The following is a 25269-nucleotide window of genomic DNA, read 5'->3' as shown; positions in this document are numbered from 1 at the left end:
TGCTTCTTAATACAAGTGTCCATCTAACTGGTCCTTTTGAGCCCCCAGTTGGTCAAGCAGCTTCCATGGTGGTTCTCTAGAATTAAGGAGCTTGTGGAACAAGTGAAAGGAGTACCATACACAGGTGGCTTTCACTGAATGAGTCTCTATGATTGTTTTCTTGAAAGAAAGCATAAAGTTGCTGAAACATATTCAAGAAAGAATTTGCCTCAAAAAACGCATAAGCACTTGTATAGCTTTGGCTAATATCCTAAACTAAAGCTATCTGAAAGGGGGTTTTTTTGAGTGGCATGAAAAATGAAGAGTAGTATGATTAAAATGGATTTCCCTTACACAAGCGATATGAAAGGTGAATATTTCATTCATTTTAAACGAAGTCATCCTGTTGTCATTAGAAATCTCAGAGGTTCAGCCTAGTGGAAGGATTTAAAGGCAGCACTTCAACAATAATCAGATTAGAAGGACTTGCATAGCTCCATGGTCTAAAAAATGAGATAAAAGAAACCAGAGTTCAAACTTGCCGCAAAGAAAGGCAGTGAGTTGTGTGGTGCAGAATCAACCCACAGCTCTGAGCCTTTGGTTTTGACAATCACCTGAATTAGGGATGCCTGCAGACTTCAATGGCTACTGGAAAATGATCAGCAATGACAATTTTGAGGAGTATCTGAAAGCACTGGGTAAGGTTCCCTTCATACTTCTTGAATAAATAATCAATAAATGCCACCTCTGTTATTCTTTACATGAATCTATTTTTTCTTGTACAGTTACAAGTCATTTTTGTGAGAAATATTTTTTTCAGAAATGCACTTTAAGAATTGCCTTAAGCAAAATTGTTTTGCCTTAAGCAGCCTCTACTTTTTACCATCTTGAAGCTTACATTAATAGGTATTAAACTACATAGCTTGAAGAGGTAAGTGGCAGATTCCAAACATAAAAAAACTCCTATAATTTGAAAAGCAGTAAAATAAAGTTTTTATATTTATTAAAGATTCAATACAGTACTTTATGCAATTCTGTGTGTTTGTATTTGATGTTGTGTTAGTATTTCTATTGGAATAGTGAAGTCTTTATTAACTGTCAAATACAAATGGCATTTTTTAAAGATTCCACATAATCAGAAAATTGAAGCATTAAGTTATTAAAGTTATAAGAATTCAGTTACAGACTTTTTCCGGATGAGAAGGCTGGTTTGAAAAATTTGGACATCTATTTATCTTTGTTCATTTTAGTTCTCCCTAGAAGCAACAAGCTTCTTTTTGTGGAAGACTTTTTTGGATAAAAATAATTTTTTTTCTTTTTCAGATGTAAATGTTGCTGTAAGAAAAATAGCGAACTTGCTAAAGCCTGACAAAGAAATCCTTCAGAACGGGGATCATGTGATCATTAAAACGCTAAGCACTTTTAGAAACTACATCATGGAATTTGATGTAGGGAAGGAGTTTGAGGAGGATTTATCTGGGGTGGATGATCGCAAGTGCATGGTAAGAAGTAGAACTGTAACAGTGGACAGAAAGGAATATTGATAATATGAGGCCTTCCACAGAACACATCTTTTAACCATCCTTGGTGGCTATTCCTGAAATTATTTCTATACTTCTCAGTTTGCCAAGATGTACCTACAGTGTTGAGCATGCCTTTGTATTAGAGGAATGCTGATTTTAATCAGGAGCACAAAGCGATTTTATCAATCAGTGAATAATAACCTCAGGGAAGCTATGCTCGTTTATACTAGGGTATTTGTTAGTCAAAAGGACATCTAGGGTCACTTCCAGAACCTCTTTAATGAGTAAGGTTTTACAGTAGAGGAAATCCACTGACTGCAAGGTCAGGCACTGCTCCCTTAATAAGAATAGCCAAGTGCTTAAAAATTTCCTGAGTGTATTTATTAGAGCACACACTTAACTACCCCACTGGAACAAATCTTACTGAAATGAATAAGCAAACACTGAGGACTTTGTTTTACAATACCTCTGTCTTATGAGCTCTTTTTGCTTTTTAACTTAGGAATGATAAATATCAATTTACAGGGGAAAAACTTGAGAATAGCAAGTTCTCAGCTATTACTTTGACAGCATGACACTGCCAGTATTCTACAGTGAGGAAGCTGACAAAGAAAATTATCTCAGGAGGGACTCTAGAGGAGGAATCTCATAAAAGAGAATGAATAGGTTTCCATTCTTAAAAAGATAGTGCTATTTAAAACCAATACTTTTCTCTCACACTAAGATTTGCAAATTTGCTTTTGTTCTGATCATGGCAGGAAAGGGAAAAATTGTGAAGACCAGAGAAAAAGAATGGTTGGCTACTGAGTGCCTCAGAGTCCCTCTGTAGTCCATATTACGGGGGGTGCAAGTTTGATGAGAGTGCAGAATACAAAATTCTCAGAAGGGAGGGGCCTTTGTATTTAGGAAAGTGCCCCAATGGCATAATGTGGTTTTGGCTCCTGGAATGCTGTTAATCAGGATACTGAGGTGCAGATTCACTGAACAGTTACGAGCCCAAGGAAAGATTTAAGACTGAGATGATTGAATTACCATCAAAGACACCAATGCTCAAAACATCTGTTAAAAAGGTTTGGGTGTGCACAGAACTGTCCCTGTCTAAGCATTATCTGTACTTAAATACCACTAAATTCCCATCTAAAGGAGAACTAAACCATCCTCTATGTGGTGGAAAAAAATTTTAACAAGCCAAAATTCTCTAACCTATTTTGCTACATTGAGTGATAAGGGAAAGATTCAAAATGTTAAACCAGAAAGAAGAATCTAGAGAGAGATCATTTTACTCACTACAACAGCTGTTTGATTTGGAGTAGAACCTAGTTCAGCCTACTTTCAAAGGTTACTCAAACATTTATCTATTTACTGTTCAGTGGAAAATGCTTATTCAGCCTTGGAAGCAGAAGGTATCAGCACCTTCTTGCCTGTTACAAACAAACAAACAAACAAAAAACCCAAACAACTAGGGGTAGTCACTGACTCTGACTGAGTTTTTTTTAGGAAGGACTTAGGGATGTAATTCCACCAAAACACCCCAGAGATCTCCGTGTCTCTTTATGGTCTCCAGCTGTAGCTGGACAGTTCAGGTCTCTGACCACTGGTGCTTTATTTGCCCTGTTGCAGCATATCACACTTTATAGTTCAATTTTCTTATTAAACATTTCTTTTCTACATGAGACCTCTGTTTTGTCAACGGCAAAATAGTACATCTGAAGTGACTTCAGTCCAAATCTGGTAACCATAATGTCAGGCAAAATAAGCGGCAAAATAACTCCAAAGGTGCAGAAGGAGTCTTGTGAAAGAAGAGTCATGGAGGTTGTAAGAGATACCGGACCACTCCCTGAGTGGTGTTACGAAGAAAACCACCATAAAAGCAAAGGTTGAATATCATTCTTGGTGTTCCATTTGTTCATGTAGAGCTTGTGGAACTGCATGCCATAAATGGCTTAATCATTAATAGTCAACCTGTGTAATGGGAGAGATTGTGAATCAATTATTGTTATTTATATTGTGGACTGAGCAGACCACTGGGCAAGTTTTATCCAAGTAGCTCAATGTATGAGCAGTACAAAGTAACATGGATAAGACAAATTACACATTAAACATTAATCTGTACAGCAGAGCAATCATCAGGAGACCAGCAAAAATAACCGTAGAAGTAATTCATCCTATAAGGATAGATTGTTTTTTCTTTTAATGAAGAATATATCATCTAGCTAGAGTTAACATATCTGTAAAAATAATATCAGCACAGTGAACAGGTTAGATCCCGTGTGTAATTCACTGAAATTGTGTTCACCTTTCAGCTGTAAAACATATCCTTGAGTCAGTCAGGGTAGAGTGTAACTACAGTAATTCCAAATCAATACTGTCCGTGAGGAGTAAAGGCTAAAAAGTTTTGCTGATACTTATTTTAGAAGTAAGTTGAAGTTTTGACATTAGGAAAAAATTTACTGTGCATGCAAGAGGAAGACCTTATTGAAACAATTAATACAAAGCCATCTCTGAAAGTATCTCTCATTCATCAGGAGATAGTTGTGCTTCCCTTTTTCACTGTCAGTAATAACCAGTGAAGCTTATGAAACATCTACAATGTGAAATATGTACCAGCACATAAGAACAAGGCACACAAGCCTTCTGTACCTTCACAGTGCAATTTACTTAGTATTTAGTAAAGAAATTATGAAAAAGTTAAGTGAAAAACCTTAAAATGCTGAAACAAAGGCTGAAGATTCACATTGCAAGTCTTTGCATCCAATGAGTCAAAGCAGATTGAGAATTGGATAGCTCAGATGCAAAAATTACTTTCCTAAAATTTTTGTTTTTCTAATCACTTTTCTGCTAAAGTCAGAGAAAACTTTTGCATTATAATTATTCTCTGCTGTTCAGGCATTTGAAAGACTGAATTGCTTTGTCTTACACGATGCAGAATTAATCTCTTTTGGCAGAGACTAAGGGCAAGCAATCTGTTAAAAAATCAAGAAAGATTTTATGTTCTAAATATAGAACAGCAGAATTTCTTGTATAACTGAGAACAGTTGTGTTATAACTGAGTATTTGTCCAAGCATATGAGAGGTGCTTTGGTAACTTAGAACCTTGTGCTCTCTGATACAGTAATTTTCTTCTTCCATTGAAGCAGGGAGTGAAATGACAAAGGACAAAGGCAGGGGATTGGAAAACAGAGAAAACTGCAAGAATTTTAAACTGAAAGTGGGAAATAATGCATCTTAACCATTTCATTATCTAAAACTGAATACAAGTGGAATATAACCATGAATAAGTTAACAAGTAGGTGTTTAGGGTTCCTTTTTGGAACTAATAGAACTTCTAGTCATAGTTAAGATTGGCTGGGGTGGGGTAGGATGAGGAGGATTTGGGAGTTGTAGAATTCACATGTCAGATCTATAATACATCTTACCATGTGAAGTGTCAGTTAATGTTTAAAACAGCCACATAAGGACTGTTCACAGACACCTGACTGGCCCTTCTGTGACATGTGACATATCTGACTGAAGGTAGGAAGTTGTTTGAAACTGATCATGGCTCTGTTTTAATTAACAAACGTGCTGAATGTGACACTGATTCCTCTCGAGTTTGTATTCAGGAAAAATGCAGTGGAGTTAGTTGTTCTGGATATAATTTGATTTATACCACTTCAAGGTCAGAATAAAGCCCTGTTACAAAATCACATTCATTAAGCTTATTTAACTATTTAGGCAGGTTCCTCTGTTACACAAATGGAATTCACAGCTGTTAATCTAGTTCAGAGCAGGTTTTGGAATTAAGGCTTTGCTGCCAGAAAAACAACAACCAACAAACAACATTCCAGTACATGGAATTGCAGGAGGGATCTCCCACAGGGTGAGAAGATTCAAAATAAATTGTGGCTGTCTAGCAAGATGCAAGATCAGCAATATGTCTTCACCCGATCCCTCTGATTTAGCTGTTTTATTTCTTTACCCTTCCAGTGCTGCCCTTTTGGGCTTGTAAGTGTTTTCTCATGTACTTTGGTGGAACAAGCATTATTCTAGAATCACTGTCGCTGGGGCTTGTCTTCTCTCAGATTTAGTGCCTCCTGTCTCTGTAGTACTGTAATTTCCCCAGCTCCTCATTGGCATAATTACTGATTTTTTATTTTGGGGAAGAGGGAGGTATAATTTAAAAGAGGTAGACTTCATGATAGTTTTTCTGCTGGTATTTCTCACCTTTTACAAACTGCTCTCAACAGGTGAGGAAGAAAAGTCCTCCAGTCAACCTCTTTGAGGCTCCAGAGAGCAGAAGTCCACTCCTGGGTCTATCTCAGGCTCTCTCAGAATGGACTCTGGTCCATTCTGTGCCTCAGTGAGGAGGAGCAGTTTCCTTTTTCCTGCCTTGTTCCACCCTGCTTGCTCCTTTGGCATTACTGTTACTACCTGTAAGTGATGTGCTCAGCACATTTGCACGGTGATAGCAAATGAGATGATCTGAATCTTTTGCTGTATAATTTAAGATGTCATAAACTTCACATTTTGCAGTGCTGGATTAATGTCTAAACCACAAGACTGATTAGAAGCTTTTGAGCTAGTTATTCACAAAATTTCTGCTAGCATACTAAAGTTCTGCAGAGAAGGTGGGTTTGGATAGGTTTAGTATTTCTGCTTTTTGTGAACTCTAAACAGCTCTGAGAGTTATGAATGCAGAAAGTGCAATCAGAAAGAATTAGCTGAAAAGCTGAGAACCAGACTTAACAAATCCAATTTTGAATGACAAACCATTAGTGTTACATACAATTGCATCTTGCTAAAATTACACAGGGGATAAATCAGTTATACCCATTAATTTAAACAGTAAGTGTCTTAGAATCAATTCTGATCTTTGCACAGAGTGAATAGGATGCGACGGGTTTTACTTTTTTTCCTGGCATGGGATATGCACAAGTTTTCCTATTTTTGTATTATTTGTATACAATTTTATTTCAGTGAGAAAAAAATCCACCATTCCTAAGAAATAAAACAATATGCACTGTCTAAAATATTGTCCTCCTCCTCCCACATATTGTCAGCTGCATAGCCTGGAGCTTTTGCACATTTACTTTCCTGCTCCCTGGAACATACCTCTAGTCTTCACTTTCCTCTGTTGCCCTTATGAGCAAGGATTCAAAATAAGAAATTCGAACATTAAGACCTGATCCTATCTGACAACAGCTTACCTTTCATCTAAAATTTTTCAGTACAATCCTAAGCCTCTTTTCTAGCAATGCTGCCACTGGAGATGCTGACAATGACAGAAGCAAAGAAGACTTTGCCATGACTGAGCTACAGCATGGCTAAATAGGTTCAGCCTTTGTCCAGCACCAGTATCTGGAGATAAAGCCCAGGAATCCTTCCAGGAAATGCTCTGTTGGGTTTGTTGTTTTCTCGGTAGTTTCTCTCTCTGTGGCTGAACTTCCAGATGCAGATGTGATGAGATAAAAGGGGTTTCAGGGTGGAGAGGTGACAAAGCTCGCCAAGGCTGTATTCCCCTGGGAGCAGCCTTCTGCACAGAGGCCATAGGGAGTGATCACGTGGCAGAATTCCCCCCTTGCAGCTATTTGTCTGTGGCATCAAGGTTAGTTTATTCTATCAATACTTCATGTTTTCCCAAAAAAACTGCTTACAGGAGGTTTTTATATCACTTTGATACTAAGTACAGATGAAATGGTTTATCTTGAGAAGCTATTAAATACTTTGTTGGATATATTACCGTGTTTTACCAAAAGTTCTAGGATATTTTCTTTGGTGTTATTTACAAGACACAGCTCGAATTGGATTTTTCTGTTTCATCTGACCTAAAAAAATGACTTTCCATTTTTTAATCCTTCTTAGATCAGAATTACAGTTGTAAAATGGCCTGTCATTCTCCCAAGCAGAGAATTACTGGATTGAGATGGGAGTGTGTCGTGCACTCATAGCTTTGCAGTCATTTGGTGCTCCATATATAGAGGCAACACTCTGAGGGAAGCAGGAGAAAAATAGAACTGGTACTGCTGTGTTTCTCCTACAGATAGGAAATCAATAATGTATTTTTGATGAAAGGTGGTAGGTACAATTCATACTTATAAAGGCAATGTGTCAAAAATCTATGTAGCATTAACAAAAAATGTTCATTAACTACTTTGAAAAAAGTTATTTTCTTCCATTGATCTGTAAAATACATTCTGTACCTTCAATTGCTGAGTGCCTGACCCAAGCAGGCACACAGGAATTGCCAGCAGGGGAATGAGAAACATTGTGCAGAGCCAGCACCAAATATCTTTGCACTTAGATCTTACTGGGAAATGCAAAGTACTCTGACAACATGTTTGATGACTATTTCAGTAAATTACAAAGATCATTATCTCTGGCTGTGGGTCAGTATGATTTGCCACTGGAAGCTGAAATAGTGCCAGATTTCACTACGGTTACTGCTACTAAAGAAAAAGCAGATACGTAGTCAATAATTTGTTTGGGATTTACTTAATATTTCATTTAATAAATCTACCTCATCTCATAGATGGAAACAGTAATGAGAGTACTTTAATTATAATTTCCTCCAGCTTTAATATTCAGGAAGATCCAGGTAGTGCTATGCATATAAATTTAAATCTTCATAACACATAAAGATTAAATCACTAAAAAAAGTATGTGGGCGCCCAAGTAATAAGAGAATATCAAAGCACACAAAAAGTGAAAGACTACAGAAACCATACCATAAAACTAAAGAGAATTTGAACTTTTTTTCTGTTCTCAGGCTTCAAATGCTTTTTCACTTCCCAGAGGAGCTCCATTCTCTAGTATTACACCTCAAGAATAAAGTGTACATAATCTGAAAAATGTGCAATATTGGTGGTTGGAATTTTTGAGAAGAGTTAAATTGAGGCAAGACTCCCTGTTTTTTACCTCACTCCGTTACCTTTCCATGCATTCCTTTAGTACTGTTAATAGCACTGTTGACTAATTGCACTCATCACCATTTTCTATTGAAGTTTCCTACAGAATTACATGCACTTGACTTAGGAAGTGTTCACCTTAGGTTTAAGTATGATCCGGTGGTAAGTAAGCAAGATACAAACTTGCTTATGGTGAACTAGATTATGTACTATGTAGTGGAAAGGCATAAATAATGTCTTCCATTTATTATGCAAGCAGTACAAGATGCTTGAAAAGACAGTCTTCAGTTTTAGAGAAATACTCCATTTTCAACTAGTTGGTTCTGTTACTGGAAACTGCCGCTTTCCAGAGTCTTCTGAGTTTGTCTACCTCTCCTCCTCTTATGGAAGAGGATAAAGAATAGGAGCTGTCTGCCAGGGCCTGCCATGTCCACCAAAGCCTGGCAAAGATTTTCAGTCATTCCGGGTCAGTGGCAGTAGCTCGGCCTCTGTAATAAGGCAGACCTTAGGTAATGCTATTACCAAAATGGGGGCAAACAAGGTCAATTACAAAGGCATACTTTTCTAAGAAAAGTAGCTTTACATAAAAGGTAAAGTGTTTCTTTATCTTGAGAGTGTGTACCAGGAGAGCAAAATAGGAGGAACCAAAAGGTCATACAGAACTGCCTTAGCAGTCTACAAGTGCTTGGCTCCTGATTATACCGTGGCGATATCCTGATCCAGTCTTCAAAAATAAATACTTGCTCTTAGATACAGCAAGAGAGATTATATGTACAGCATTTGCCCTGCAGTATTTCTGGAGTATTATTTTTATGTTCTAATTCAAATATTTTGGAATGTTGTAAAGCAAGCATTGCTCTGGTTTAGGTGTTGTAGAGGGTGGAATGTTTGCAGCAGCCAGTGCACATTAACAGCCAGAGCAACTTCAACCTCGACTAACACTGTGTGTGGAAGGACGTGTTTCAATCTGACTTGAAAGAGAATTTTGTATCTTGTGTATTAGTTTAATAAAAGAGACATTGAGACATTACAGTTTGACCTAAAGAAAGGATACAGATGCCACTGATTAATCTTACTGTCATAAAGTGGTTGTTCCTGCTAACAAAGAAAATGACATTATGTTCTCTTGCAATACATTCTGCCCTTTATAACCTTCAGAGCAAAATAGCTACATACAGAAATCCGAAATTGTATGGTTTACTCATATCCCCTCAGTATTTATATTTCTCAAAGGGAATGCAGAGGATACCTGAGAATATTGTGTGATAAGACGGCTTGGTTAATGTCTGTGAGTTTAGACTCTTCGTGGTTATCATCAAATTGCAAAAAGCAATATCTAATCTTGACTGGAAAAACAACAAATCCTGAGAAAAAAAGTGTGTTGTTTTCTGAGATGAAACAATTTCAATCACCCTTGGAGGCTAAAAAGTTAACATTTCCTTGTGCTGCTACAAATATTTCTCTATTTCCCCCAAGTGTACTAAGTCAGTGAATATTATCGCGTGTGATAACATTCACAACTGACTTTGAACATTAGTAGGATTAATAAAGTTGGATCCTACTTTATCATGGTATATTGCCTCTGAATTCACATATAAGCCCACAAAATTTAACTATTAAGCTAGACTAAAGATTAAACTATGCTGAGCTAATACTCAGTGGATACAAATAAGTGCAGTTACTAAGCAAAGTTGCACATACAAATGCTTCATTCCACAGTATCCCTCACATCTACAAATCGTCATTCTTTTTCTGTTATATTCATTTTTTAGAATCAGAAATCCGTAGATATGGTACCATATAAATTAGACATTATTCGCTTTGACTACTATTATTTGTTATCTTGTATCTTTTCAGTGGATGTCTGCAGATTCAGATATGGGAAAGGATTTAGGTTATGGTGACCACAGCTTTAACTACAGCTTTACCCAAATGTGTTGTTCCTTCCTGCATTAGCATTTTTTGTATTTAAAGGATATGGTTTCATAAAATGTTATCTACTGCTTGGTTTAAATACATCACTTTACAAAAGAGAACAGAAGAATTTGTGAATGCATTTTCTAAATTAGAGAGATTTTTAGCAAGAACACATGAATTAGTCTTTCACAGCCCCCATGTGGTGCAGACAGACTGATGGGATCAATACTATTGCCTTGCCTATCATTATCTATCCTGGCACTCTTTGTAGTGATTCATTTTCCATGCTTGTTTAGTCTAAAGCTTCCCACAGGAGGAGGCTGCTGCCTGCACTCATTCAAAGATAGTGGCTGTCATGGTTATCATTTAAGAATTAATTGTTTGTGACATACACAGATTAAATAAATAGGACTGGATAGTTTTTGAGTGTTGAACTGGTTTTAATTACCAGAAGGAAAAATGTAGGCTGACTTCTTCCCTAGAAACTACACAGGATGGATGCAGTAAATGTCCTTTAATGGCCAATCAGAATTCATCATCTCTCCATATCTGACTACTCATGCAAGCAGTGGCTGAAGACTTTTACAAGGTAGACAGTAATTCTATATTTAGTCCTCAGAGTCCCATCAAACAAGCTCATTTAAAAGCCATGTGCTAATATTGTTACACTATCCTCATGGAGCACAAACTGTCACTGCTCTTCCCTCTTTAAATATTTTACAGAGCACTGCTTCTCTTTATCTTAGGGGGATGTGAAAGGCAAATTTTCAGTAAATGCTAACCAGAGTAACAAGCTGTAGGATGCACTGTCCTACATTTAAGGAGTTTTATGAATCAGGTTTTACTGAACCACTCAGGACAGCACCAATATTCACAAAAGTGCAGTGTTGGTTACTGCACCTGACTCTTGACTTACTCTGCCAGTCCCGGTTCAACTAGTTCCCCAGCCTCAGTTGCAAAAAGCAGGATGCTGGCAAAGTTCCCAACTTGCTGATACTTCCAAACCACTCTGCTTGATGAAGGAAGGCAGATTGAGACATGAGGAAAAACCAGCTCAGTATTCAAAAGCTTTGTTCATCCATAGTGCCAGTAAATGGGAATTTTTTCAGGTAGAGCACCTGGGGAATCACGGTGGAAAAAAACAAACTGGATCTTATGTTTTCAGCTCCTTTTGCAAATACAGTGCTAGGCTGCAGGGCCCTTCTGCTGCTGTATTTTTCAGCAGGGAGAGAGGAGTGTGTTCTTACACAATGATTTTGATGGTATTTTTTCTTGCTTTATCTCATCCCTCCAGTTTTTGGCAGGCAGTTGGGCAGCAACTTTCTGTTCAAGCTCATTTATTTTGTAATTATCCTAAGTGGTACAACACTCTACAATCATTCTTTTTATGAGATACACTAATCATTAGAGATAAGTTTTGCTTCACAGAAACTAATCCCAATATCAGAGAATATTACAGTAATACCAAACATGTCTGTTTTGTTAGACTACCGTGTCTTGGGATGGAGATAAGCTGCTTTGTGTACAGAATGGAGAGAAAGAAGGCCGTGGTTGGACCCAGTGGATTGAAGGAGATGAAATGCACCTGGTAAGATCATGTAAGAGGTTTTGAATGCCACTCTATTAAAACGGTTAGATAAAACACAGCAGGGAATGTGCTATGTTATTTTGGCTTACTTTGACATAATTATGTATTGGTGCAGCATTTGACTTGTTTCTAAAGCAACAATTTCATTTGGAGCCATTATGTTTTTATGTCCCTTACAAAGCCTGACAGTTTCAAATGTTCTTTCTGTGTTCAGTGTCTGTCCAGACACACCAGGCTGAAACGTTCACACAAGGAAGACATTTAACAGAATGTCCCTCACACAGTCTGTAAAATACTCAGTATGTGAGCTGTGAAACTGAGCACCCAACAATAAAGGAAAAATACACCATTCTTCTTTTAAAATAATTACAGGCCACACTACATTATAGTCTAGAGAACTAAAACAGCAATTAAGTTTTTGAAATTGATGTTTGTTCAGATCATCATTTTTATCTTTCTAAATTAACAGGACCTGAAAGAAGATTCCTATTCTTTTTTCCTATAACTCTTTATAGCATCCTCACTCTCTCATCAGTGTGGGTGAAAGGCAGTCTTCCTGCTGAGATAATAAACTCCAAACTCCATTTCTCTTCACTGTGCAGTACTATTAGCATTCGGCAATCTAAATGGATATCCTCTAAATGTTCAAATCAGTAGCAGAGTTATGAAGTCTTTGCAGAAGTACCTCAAGCCCCTTATTAATAAACATAATTTTGAGAAAGTATTAGAGGTCCCAGAATCCAGTTTAGGAAAGGAATGTATGTGACAGGTCTTACCATGTGGACTTGACGCAGCACAGGTAGGGAGAAAGTTGCTGTGTAAGTGATGAATTTATAGATGAGGCCATGGGCTCACCTAAAGGAGGGGAGGAAGCATTAAAAAGGAGATGCCCAAATTTCCTGTGCATACACTTTCCCTCCATGAAGCATTTTTCAGTATTTCCACACTGCCTCCCAGCTGCACACCAGGCATCAGCCCTTTCAAGTTCTCTGCTGGTAAACCGGTCTCAATTACCCATTACAACACCTGGCCTAGAAGTTCAGCTTCCACCTGGCTGCTCTCAGTCATACACAGCTGTGCATTCGTCTCTGCACATATATAAACAGCAGCACCAGTTGCTCTTGGATTTCTCTGGACTGGCATCCTGGTTTCTGGCCCTTGCTAGCTCCCAGGCATTATCTCTTCCCATCTTCTGTCCCCAACATCAATTCCTTTAGCCCTGGTTTCTGCTATCCTTACTCTGATTCCTGTTCTAGCCACACAACCTGGCCATGGAGCTCCATGCCCAGACCACTTTCTATACTTGTCCCTTTCAGGAGGTTGATTTTAAAAGTCAGAAGCTGAGATTCAGTTGCTCAAATACGTGTGTCTACTGCAAGTTAAGGTAGCTCAGGGTAATCTAACTGCTCTGATGCTTCTTTTCAGAAGGCTGGGAAGAATTCTGGATCATACCTGCCAGCTCATGCGTTCACTCATTGGCACTTGGACAATTTGCCACAACCTGTCTCTCATGTACGCAGAAGTCAGTACAAAAGTAATTCATGCAAAGGAAGTAACCAAGCACTTTAGAGCCTGCTCCTCAATATTTCAATTTTCTCACTTCTTGTATTTCATAAACTTCAGAAGATGTCCTTTTTATTTCTCTAATCCTTGTTAATGCAACTCTCTCGATTAAAAATACAGTGAAGAGTCCCCTTTAATATCTTGTTTTGACCAGCTAAGATTACTAGGTCCTGTACTTTTGAGAGTGCTTTGATACAATGAGCAGTTACCTTTAAAGCATTGATACTTCAATAGCTTTATGATCCTACTGAACTTTACTCAAAGAGCCAAGTGTTAATTTATTCTTGTCACAGTTCTGCAGGGAGTGGGACCACATCCTTTAGTAGTTTATCGCTTCCTATTTTCTTCATTTCATTCTGTGGTCTGTACTCTGTAGTTCTTTTTAGATTTTATTTTATGTGAGTGACTTATTTGACCATTCCCCATTTCCTTTTGTGTTTTATTGCCCTTTTCTATTGTATTGATTGCTTCTGCTCCATAGTTTTTGTCACTGTCAGCAGATCTCTCAGCCCTTACTGCACACTCCTCCTCCTGGGTTACCTCTCCAGTAGTGAACAAAACAGGTCCTAACTGAAGTCACTGGATCAATCTGTTGTTCCACCAATTCAGCATGAAGCACTTTCTCTTACTGGGGTCTAGCAACATATGTCAATTAAGGTTATTGACCTAGTTTAAGGTTTCTTAAAATCATTTTATCAAAGTCCCCCATAAGAAATGTGCATAACTTCCTCAAAATATTCTGGGAGCTTTATTAAAAGCCTCATCTTGAACTGGAAAGTGCATCTCTTCTAGGTCATACATAATCATTGTCTTTATGTCCCTTACAAGCTTCCACACTATTTTTTCTTGCACCTAAACCAGTTGCCACAGGCACACATCCCAGGCACACACCTGTGTGCACTTCTCAGGTTAATCTTAAGGAGTTTCAGGAACAGAGGTGGGTAAACAGGCAAACAGCAGCAGTCTCACAAATCCGAGCCCAAGATGTAAACACTGCCTCTACTTATGCCCAGCTCACAGCAATCCAAAGATTAGCAAGGGGGTTTTTGAAGAGCTCTTGTGGAACACAAAGGAACAGCATTATGCATCCAGTGTGGTCAGGCTCAGTCACACCTCACTGCTGTGCTGGTTGATAGACCTGGGTCAAATATTCTGTACAGTTACCTGCCTTTTGTAGCCATGATCTCTGTGTTGCCAAAGTGGATCCTGATTTCTGAATTTGTAGGCTTGAGCTACCAGTCATCACCACACAGATTCAGAACTGGTGAGGTAAATCCATCCCCACTTCCTTATGTATCCAAAACAGAGAATTCCCATTTCAAAGACGTAAAGCAGTTGTATACACTGCAAATAGAGAATAGTGCACCAGGAACATATTTGGCCCTTTAAGATCTGAGACCCCAAAATAACTTCCCTTACTCCACCTTTTAGCAGAAGACAAATCCAAACCAGATGGCTTCTTTTAGGATGAAAAGCAGGCTAAAATATAGACAAGCCACCCAATCTAATTTAGTAGAAAATTGTGAACTCAAATTAAGCTGGACTTACACGTGAATCTATAATGTTTGTGTCCTAAATAAAAGTTGTGGGTTTTAATTATTTTTTCTTCCTAGGAAATAAGAGTGTGTGGAGTCACATGTAAGCAGGTCTTTAAGAAGGTACAGTGAGCCTACTGCTGCTACAGGAGAGAAGAACAATAGAATTTACAGACTTGACACCAACTCTCCAAATGCTAGTACTGAACATCATCAGTGACAAGAGCAAACACAGAAATGAAGACCACATTAGAGCTGTATAGTTAGAATAAAATATTTTTAGGAAATAACTTTGAAAAAAAATGACTGCAAATAAAACTATTTTTAGAAATGCCAATTAAACATACTAAACTCTATAAATGTGTGCATACCATAATTCTTGACTATACCAAAAAAGGACTGTTAGGTATAAAACAAGATGCTGGAGTTTTAGACTTTGTAAGCTACTTTTTTACTCTCCATAGTCATCACCCTTTCAGAGCCTTAGCAAGGGGCCTCCAGATAGCCTTGTTTTCAAATGTTGAACTGCAGTTTTAGGGAAGCAAATGAGAGCTGTAGGGTGCAGCTTGCACCTAAATCCTGATTTCACTGAAGCCAGTAAGAATGTTACCATTAGGTCCAGTGGAGTAGCACTGTACTGGAAGCGTTCCATCAAAAATAAAAACCTGATCTCTCGAAATGAGTTAATTTATGGATCAATACTTTGGAAAAACAGTGCTTATAAAACCATGGCTAAGGGGCAATTCTTTTCCAAATGCTTTAGCCAGTATCTGCCCATGCATTTTTTTTTTTCTAAAAAGCTTTTCTTAGAAACTAAGAGTAAGATCATAGCTAGAAACTGTCTATAATTGTACACACACCACACAGAGGATAAGACCAGCATTGCTTTGTACAGTATCATTTGCAGATGTTTTTATGCTCCATCATAGTCCCATGTTTTCGTGCAGACTGAGCATAGGAAAGCCTTGGCCTGGCAGTTTAAATCAGAACTGTGATTTAAACGTTAGTGAGGGTAATAATTTGCTGACCATACTGCCAGATTTTCAGTCCATCAACATGCTGGATATACAGTGAGCACCACCACATCAAATTCAAAAAGGTTGAATCAGAGCTTCAGCATGTAACACAGAATTCCAAGCGTCTCCTGTACCAGCTGTTATCAGCCATTTTCAGGGACTCGGTCAGTGGGAAAATCACTGTGGCAGAGCCTGCTCTAAAGTGGGAACATCCCTTTTGTTGCTCTGCTGCAACTCCTGTACTTGGCCTTGCTTTGCCTTCCTTGGGGCTCAGTGCTGACTGAGACACTTTAGACATGTAAATGGGAACAAATGCTGCCACCCTCTACTAACCAGAGACTGTTTTAAAATATGCAGTTATTAATCCTTTTTAGAAAAGCTGGGAGCCTGATCTAACATAGAATCATAGACTCTCAGAATGGTCTGGGTTGGAAGGGACCTTAAAGATCAGGTAAGTCCAACCTCCCTACCATGGGTGGGGACACAGCATAAAGAAAAGGAGGTTCAGAAACAGTCATTGTAAAGTCTAAAGTTAGCATAGCAGGGGTGATAAACTTTCTGAACTATGGTATTTCAGTAGTACTATATCTTGTGAGTGTAGCATCAGATGTGCTGTAATGGACATCTAATTCAATTTTCTAAAGTTTTGGGGTTTGCTTTGCTTAAGAAAGTAACAGAAGATACTATCCATGAAGGCTTAAGTGTCCCCATGTGATAAACAGGTGAGTAATACTCCCTCTCCGTGTACATTCTTGTGTTGCCATTGCAACAGCTGTGGATGATGCTACTCAGAATTACAGATATGGAATGCAATTATTTACTGTCAGTTCCCCTGTATTTTTTTTTTTTTCTTGGCAATACTTATGCCTAAGGAAGTCTCTGGGAAATATACTTGAGTCTGATCAACCAGGTACATGCCAAAGCTGCTTTTCTCTCCTGGAAGAGTGTGTTAGCCAGCCAACTGTGTGTCCATAGCTAAATGGATATCCCTGCTGACTGACATACAGACCACCAGTTCATGGGGATTAAGTTTTCTTGTACTTGGAGTGGGACAAGTCAAAACTGGTTACAATTAAATATGACAGGTTGTAGGAGAGGGAAAGGATCAGAAACCTGTGGATCTTGGGCTAAATTGCTGCTCTGCTTAAGGGAAATTGCAAATACTTGCCTATTTAAAATGCTGTTTATCATCTTACACAAGATTGAGGATAGCCCAGTTGCCAAATTTCAGTGCATCAGTCATTTGTTTTTCTTGAAAGATTATTTGAAACAGAAACTTTTTTTCTTCAAGTTTCTAATTATTGATTTCATAATAATGGACACCCTCCAGGTATCTTTCTACTCTTCAGTCCCAAGGAGAGTAAGAGAACAAACAAGTAACTGTAATAAAGTGACGGCTCACACCACTATCCCCAGTTAAACTTGGCATGATTTTTTTTAATGTTCAGCACTGACTGAGACCTTTTTTGAAATGTAATTTTCCTTCAATAGAACTTGGCAGTTCATAACCCTTAATTCACCAGCTGTCTTCTAATTTTTGCCCGCAGCTCTCTCCAGTCTTGTGTAACATTCACAAACTCTTTTTGCAGAAGGTTATAAGTGGATCAATTAACATCTACCTAAGTAAATCCAATTGTTAAAAGCTATTATTATTGTAATCAAACAGACAGCTTTTCCCCTTTGGGTCATTTGGTACAAGGGCAAATTTAGCACCATACTAATAACTAATGGCTTATCAAGCAGAAGCAATGTAACCTGCTGCTAATTAGAAGAAAAGGCAAGCTCACAATGTACTTCCACAGCTTATGGACGTAAAATACAGAAACTTCAGAAATATTTAACTTTGAATATCTTTGCTTCAAATCATCTCAATTGCTTGTCATTATAATTGTAACCTCTTATCTCTACTGCAGCAACCATTTCCCTTGGAAAAGGAAATTATGTTCATTCATTGCTTCCATGACGATGCTTTCCAATTAATGTGTGTAAAATCAACCATGCTGTTTCCACGAACCTTTAACAACCTGTTATCATAAAATGTAATTCAAAACTTTCTCCATAAAATAGGTCCTTGCTGAATGTATAGCATTCAACAGTTACTTGACAAACATCTGCCTCCCTGACTATTTCATAACTACTTAGTGACCAAGACCTTCACAGTGAATTCATATCCAGATTTGCTTGCTACTCAGGAATCAAACTTTATATTGATTTTCTTGATCTTCAACAGAATTTCAGCCATGGTTTGCCAATATCCACTCTGTATTTCTTCAGAACTGCAATACCTTCAGACAACGGACATTTTATATTTTGTTTGGAAAGACCAGTACCTACAGAAGCAGTGTGAATGGAAAGTGTAAACAAAACAGGCTTTTTCCATTGTTGAGAAAACACTCTTTTTGTTTACTTGAACCTGCAACCTACAGGTACATTATAATGTAACTTGTCCCACCAAACAGCCATTCCCTGTTTTGTCCATGCCACTCAGATTTTCTTTACCCCTTCTAGTGTATAATCTTGGCTGCTTTCATATCTTAAAATCTAAGCCACGGAAACCAGAATTGACATAAGAGTTGGGGTCACAGTCTACATTTATGCAACAGTCCAACTGTGAAGGATGGGAAGGAGTTACTTAGTATGATCTGTGTCATAGTTTTATTGTAAAATAAACAGACCGAAGACAAATTCCTCATAACAAGAAGGTGCATCAGATTCCTAAAGAGTCGCCCATGGGACTGAGCAGTGGAGCGCAGCAGTCTCCCGGCATGGCATGAATGATGTGCTCCCCTGGATACATCCACTTCCATCAATGTCTATCATTTGGTTGGCTCTACTGTATGAAACTTGACAGTAAAAAGCAAGAGTTCACCATTACAACATTAATAAAACATCCTAGTATGTATCATTTTGTATTTTATTCTTTTTTGGACAGCCTCATCTGTAATCACATAACAGATTCACAGCTATTCATCCTTTCTTCCTCTATCAGTAGCACATTTGTCTTGGATTATTACCCGTGTGGTACAGCTATTTCTATTTTAAAAAGGTTTTTTAACCTCAAAGCAAATGTTTATTTAAATAATTTTCTCCTGTCTAGCAAAAGTAGAGCCCCTTCAGTACCATGTATTTTATTACTAGGGCAAGCACTTTCTCTATATTAATAGCTAATAGTAAGAACCCACACTGAACAGTTAAGCAAAATAGCATTTCAGTTCTTCACCAAACCCTTCAATAAGACTGCCTGACAATTGAGTTTCTGCACCATAGAGGCAAAATAAAATTCCCTCTTTCAATGCCAACATTCTTATTAAAGGAAGGGAGGAAAGAAGAATGGGAAACAGTCTGTGGTTATTGACTCTACACTTATTTACATAACAAGAGACCATTTGTCTTGTGGTACACCACTATTCTAATGCTGAGCAAATTAAAAGGTCAATATTGTGACAAGAGCATTCCAAATTTAAAATATTTTATGTAAATGTTCAGCTATTTGACAGTTCAAGATTGGAGCAGAAGCATGAGCAGTTATTTATGGGTCCATAAGCATTATAGAGTAGCTAACATTTAAAACTTGTTTGTGCATGTGTGGAAATACACAGAACATGATTCTCAGCAGTACACTGCAAAGACAGGCAGTCCTTAAATGCTTTTAGACTCACTTTCAGAGCTTTCTTATGTCTGTTTGACTGGCCTTTCTTTCCCCTCCCCTTCCAGCTGCAGAAGGCAACAGTACAGAAGTGCAGAGTTGAAACACAAGGAATGATGAAGACCTAACATAAAATTATACTGAAATTTGGAGTTACACTTAAACAGAAGAGTTCCTCTCCATCCTGATGTTCCCACCAATTTTTTCTCTAGTGTGAGTCAGTGGATTTACTACAAAAAGGAAGTGCTTATGATGCAATGCAGTCACCATTATAATTTGGTGAGGCTTATAACCACAGCATATGGGGAGAGCTCACTGAAATTTCACATTCCATCAAGTGCAACAAGACTCACAATAGTTCCTTGCTCCCCTTCCCTAATTTGAAATCAGCATGCTTCAAGTTATATTTTCTTACCAAGACACTGATGCTTATCATCCATAACCATTACAATTTCCAACACTTCTCTCCAGCTGGGCATGCTAAGGGCATGCAGAGGAAGTTAGCACAATTCAATAGTACTTCTGTGAAATGACTGTGTGATCTTTCACTCATCCTGTCAAGAAACATGTTGCCATTCTTGATGCTGACATTTCCAAGGTTATTTTTGTAGAGGAAAATGAGAGAAAAGTGCCATTTTATCTGTGTTACGGCAACACAGAAAGAACTTACTCAAACACAGTACCAAGCAGCTCCTACAAACACTCAGCTTTGGGTACAACAATGTAGTTCACTGTAACGCAGTCTCTCCATTGTAACACTGATGCCAATGATCATCAGAGACACTAAATTTCTCAGGACAATTCTTAAGGGCAACATGTGGTCTAAAGTAGCATCAGCTGGAAAGCCAGTCATCACTACTCCTTTATTCCAACACATGTTCCATTATTTCAGCTGTAAACACAGATAGACTCCCAGTTCCTCAGTTCTTTGGAACTGGTAATAAATTCTAACTCTGAAAGAATTACTTGAATGTTTTAGACCTATTATACATAAAAAAAACAGCCAGAAGCACAGAAAAGACTTTTCCAACACTCTGCAGCAGTAACACATCATCCCATGTTAGCCTAAGATTGGCTTCAACCAATCTGAGACACAGGGGCTGACTCAGGAGCCAGACAAACACGAACTGCACATGAGATTTCACACTCTGCAAAATGATGCAGAAACAGATGATTCATTCCCTATCAAGCCAAACAGAAAAGAAGTAGAACATCAAAGTTCCCTAGCAAAATAACCTGTGAACAGTCTGGTTCCACCTCCTTAAGGACTAAAAAGCCCCAAACTTCCATTAGAAACTTTCCTTGTCATCTTTTGTGGAAAATTACTCCCAAACACAAATGCAGAATTACTTCAGATAATATTTTTTTCAACATATGTTCAACCTTTTATAATGTATTTTTCTCTCACAGCAAGTCCACCTTGTAGACATTTGAATTATCACATTACACAAAATTCCATTTCTAGTTCCACCTCTCAGCATGGAAGCATCTATTTTTTACTGTCTTTCCAAATTTATTTTGGGAACCAAAGAAACAAGTAGGTACTTAAAGTGCTGAAGGTCACTCAAAAACTTTACCAAGTGCTTAACTTTGAGTTAAAATTAACAGTTAAAAAGTACCTAATTTGCTTGAACATCATTTGGAATTTTTTAGGAGAGCCTTTTTCCCTCTTCAGCCACAAAAATGCTTTGAAAATCTGATTAATGTCACGCAGTACTTCCCACTGCAGCTTATATAACTTCAGGGACATATAGGTACCTTCTCAGTTACATATTCCCCTGAAGTGATTGGTTTTCAGTACCCATTAGACACTAAAAATTTGAAAAGGGAATACCCAAATCTTAGTGAAGTGAAGGTAAATGTAGGACATATCTCCAGATAAAAAATACTGTTCTTCTTTTAAGTCCCCCTTGCACAACAAAAAGGAAAGAAAGGCCCCACAACAGCAAAATCCTCAATAGCCAAATAAGTACTGCTTTCAATTATAGAGCTGACCAACAGTTCATTACAGTTCGTCTTGAAGCATAAAACCTCAAGACACTGGATCATGTGCCTCAATACAGGATGGCACGGGATGGCACACTGCTTATCAGGCCTGGTAAATCCTCCTCCAAAATATGTTTGTATGAGTTGAGAGAAAAATAAATGCAATAGGCATGCACAGAAAAGAGCACTTTTTGTAAGAGATATTTCTTTGTGAAGTAAAGCTCTTCCTGAACCCACTACAACTTTTTTTGGAGTGCATTTTGTTTTGTTGTGCAACAGGCACATTCCACCAGGCAAAAAAAATTGTTGATGAAACAGCTGGGCAGAACAAGAAGATTTTTCCTTTTTTCATATTCCTTCTCTTTATAGTGCAAGTACTCCTTAATTTTAGCAAATTCAGTTTTTTAAAGCTGTCATGGGTCACTTTGGTGCTTATTTGTTCTTTTCACAATGAAAGTACTTGCTGAAATAACACTTTTTAATTTCTTTTTTACCTTTTGACAAGACAGCAAAACTACCTGTAATTTTGCCAAGGATTTCAAAAGTAGGCATTTCCATATTTAAGATTAATTAATTAACTTCCACGGTAAGATTAATGCAAGTATGTTTCCTTGTTATATTTAAATATCTAAATTCAATCTTCTGTCTGCATTGCAAATGTCCTTGAATGGGATTCTGCAAGGTGCTGAGATCTCTACCTTGATATGGGAGCTATTAAAACACAATGCTATCACTGACAGAAAGAAAAAAGTTATGTTGATGTGCTGAGTAGATAAAAGGGATATTATTCAGCAGCTGCTGGATCCGACACTAACGAAAATGTATTAATGGGGGGAAAAGGAACAGTCTTGGGCTGCTTTTGATAAATCTAAACTTTCAAAGCATCTAATTAGAGACTCGGTCTAGTGAGTGTGTGTCTGATAGCCTCTATGGAAAAGGTTATAATAATGATATGATGTCTTCCTTGAAACTTCAGGTACATCTGATTGCCACGCAGTAATAGAACCTTTAGTTGCAAGTGAAGGATATATTGTTGGACAGAGATAGCAAATCAGCCTCGGAAGGCCATAAGCATATTCCAATGAATGGCAGGCATGAGGCAATCTCACAACTGTCTGTTAATAGGGCTCCCAGCCCTTCCAACCATGTTGTACGTTGTCACTGTCACTCTTACAACGTGGTGCTGTTTGAATCCTTAGGACTGCTGCCTGAAGATGTAGCTGTAATAGTCACAAGGAGGAAAAGGAATCATTTTTTCCCCTCATGCTGAATATTGTTCTAACAGACATTTTTTCTACCTTAAAATGTCCACTGGTTTCAATCTCCTGATAGCAGAGCTAATTCGTGCAGCAGTCCTCTCCCCAAAAGGTTCATTTTTCAGTGGGAAAGCAATGGAGCACAATACCCTGGTAACCAAGACTCTTCTTTTCCCTGACAGAGTTGTCTTTTACTAGCAACAAAGGCAATGATAAACATCATTCTAACAGATATATAGCTTACTGCAACAACTTTGGTTTATGTTCGGCAAGTTAGAAAAAAATGCCCAGTTATCTATATTTTTACAAGTAACACATTTCATTTCATCACAGGACTCTGTTTTCCCACTGTCATGAAGGGAGACTCCTCATAAGGAGTCTAATGGTGCTGAAGAAATATTTCCTAGCTCAAACTCCTTTTTTATGGTTGTTATCGCAGAAGTCAAAGCTGACACTTCATTTGTGCTGTGTTCACACCCCTGGCAGCCTGTGACTATGTTCATAAAAAGGAGACACTTGTATCCATGTCGGGTTTTGCTCTGGTCAAACCTCAGATCATCTGGAAATTTCCATAAAATCACGATAAAGCCAAATAAACTACACTAACTGTAACTTCAAATACAGTCTAAATGGGGCAGGTGGGAAAAATCTCTAGAGGCCAGAGTGGATACTTTCATTTTGCACTAAGTAGCAAATAGTTTTAGCAAGACAGAGGTAAACATGGCTGTTCTGCCTTATCCATTCAGCTTCCTTAAGTTCCTTTCAGAAATATTCTAGGCAAACTCTTTTCCTTCCTTCCTTCTTTCCTTACCTTATTAAACCCAGTGAGTATATAAAAAAATTCACTTGTGTAGTTCTTCAGTTTCTAGGAAGATTTTAATGTAAATTTGGAAAAGTAATTTTCAATGCTCTGTTGAAAGTAACTCTCCTTATAAACGCATTAATTTTTTTTCACATATAAACTAGAGAAACACATCATCATGAACATTACTCTGAACTTCTGGGGAATCCTTTCTAAATATAATCTGAGATTATATTTGGGTATCAGGTTTTCAATTTTCAATTCTTTTTTCTTTTACTCTTCTATGAAACACAGCCTGCCATTCTCTTATATTATATATAGATAGATATAGGTATAGGTATATCTCTATTTAAATCTATAAATTTTCATCTAAAATACACAATTTAAGAAACTTCATTTTCTCTTTTATCTTCTTCTATATTAAATGTACTTGGTACTTTTTACTGCAAAGTGAAATTACCATATTTATCAATTCCTTATTTCAATTCAGTTTTCCAGTGGCAATGTCAATAAATCAGATATAAATGCTCCTTCCCCCTGCTTTCCATGCATGTGCATCCAGTAACCGAAACCACATGGCATCACTGCTATTAAGAACCAATCCTGTCATATGTCTGGGAGAAATCTTAACTTCAGCAATGTGTCCTGAATTATATTGCTTGGCCCATCCCCAACGATTCTTAAATTGATTGATTATACACTTGCCTTAAGAGCCAGCTTGCAGTGGCAAGTGTGTTGCATTTTAACAACACTGAGTTACCAACTCATTTAACTACAGCAGACACTATTTGGATTTTTCAACTTAGATTTTTTTAAAATATTACTATAAAATTTCATCCTAAATTCTATTTCTATCAAATAAGTGCCAACTTAGAGTGAGAAATTCACCAAAAGGACAGACAGATATCTAAATGCCACTTTACTACAACAAATTATTTTCTAATGTTCCAGGATGCCTTGGAGAGTTAAACACTGGTTCATTTCTCAAACAGGATATGGTAGAATGAAGCCAGAGCTTTTCCCACAGAAAGGATGCTGTTGTGGATCTGGAGACACAGACAGAAAAGGATTAACCATACAGCACTGTGAGAGGAGTGAATTTATGAGATTTACTACACAGAGCATCCCTTAATCAACAGGAAATAATGACTTGTGCCTACGTTCTAAGAGAGATGCAACAGCACAGGATGATGGTATTCAGTTGCCCTGAAGATTTTGCTGCTGGCTTTCTGAGCTGGTGTTTTTTTCTATCTGAAGCAGTAAAACTGATTTATGGCAAAAAGAAGGCATTTGGGAAATAGATACGCTCACCAATGTAGGAATTTTCCTAGGAGTACGTAACGGTTCTGGAACTGCTCTGCACTGATAGCAGCATAGTGAAAGAAAACTGGCTGAGTATTAGTGTGGATTTTCATCAATAGCTCTGGACCCAATTTACAGTCCTTCCGGGACACTGGCTTTAAGTCCTTAAGGTTATCACAAGAATGATTCTAACCTTTTTCTAAATGGCTGCAGTGAATCCAAAACTATGCACTAATTGCAACAGCTTATACAACTTTTCATCTGGATTCTAG

At 37.8% G+C, this 25269-nt stretch overlaps 1 protein-coding gene across 1 annotated transcript; it reads left to right on the top strand.

Annotated features, from left to right (window-relative positions):
- The first annotated feature begins 154 nt into the window (after positions 1 to 154).
- On the top strand, positions 155 to 15326 carry RBP1 (retinol binding protein 1). The gene is made up of 4 exons (XM_048314748.1): positions 155 to 677; positions 1303 to 1481; positions 11790 to 11891; positions 15068 to 15326. The coding sequence occupies exons 1-4, from the start codon at positions 605 to 607 to the stop codon at positions 15119 to 15121; spliced, it is 408 nt and encodes a 135-aa protein (XP_048170705.1). The 5' UTR covers positions 155 to 604; the 3' UTR covers positions 15122 to 15326.
- Positions 15327 to 25269: the final 9943 nt, after the last annotated feature.

The sequence above is a fragment of the Corvus hawaiiensis genome, chromosome 10, assembly GCF_020740725.1.
Source record: "Corvus hawaiiensis isolate bCorHaw1 chromosome 10, bCorHaw1.pri.cur, whole genome shotgun sequence".
Taxonomy (NCBI): Eukaryota; Metazoa; Chordata; class Aves; order Passeriformes; family Corvidae; genus Corvus; species Corvus hawaiiensis.
Note: the sequence above shows the minus strand (reverse complement) of the source record. Positions and strands in the feature narration are given on the sequence as shown.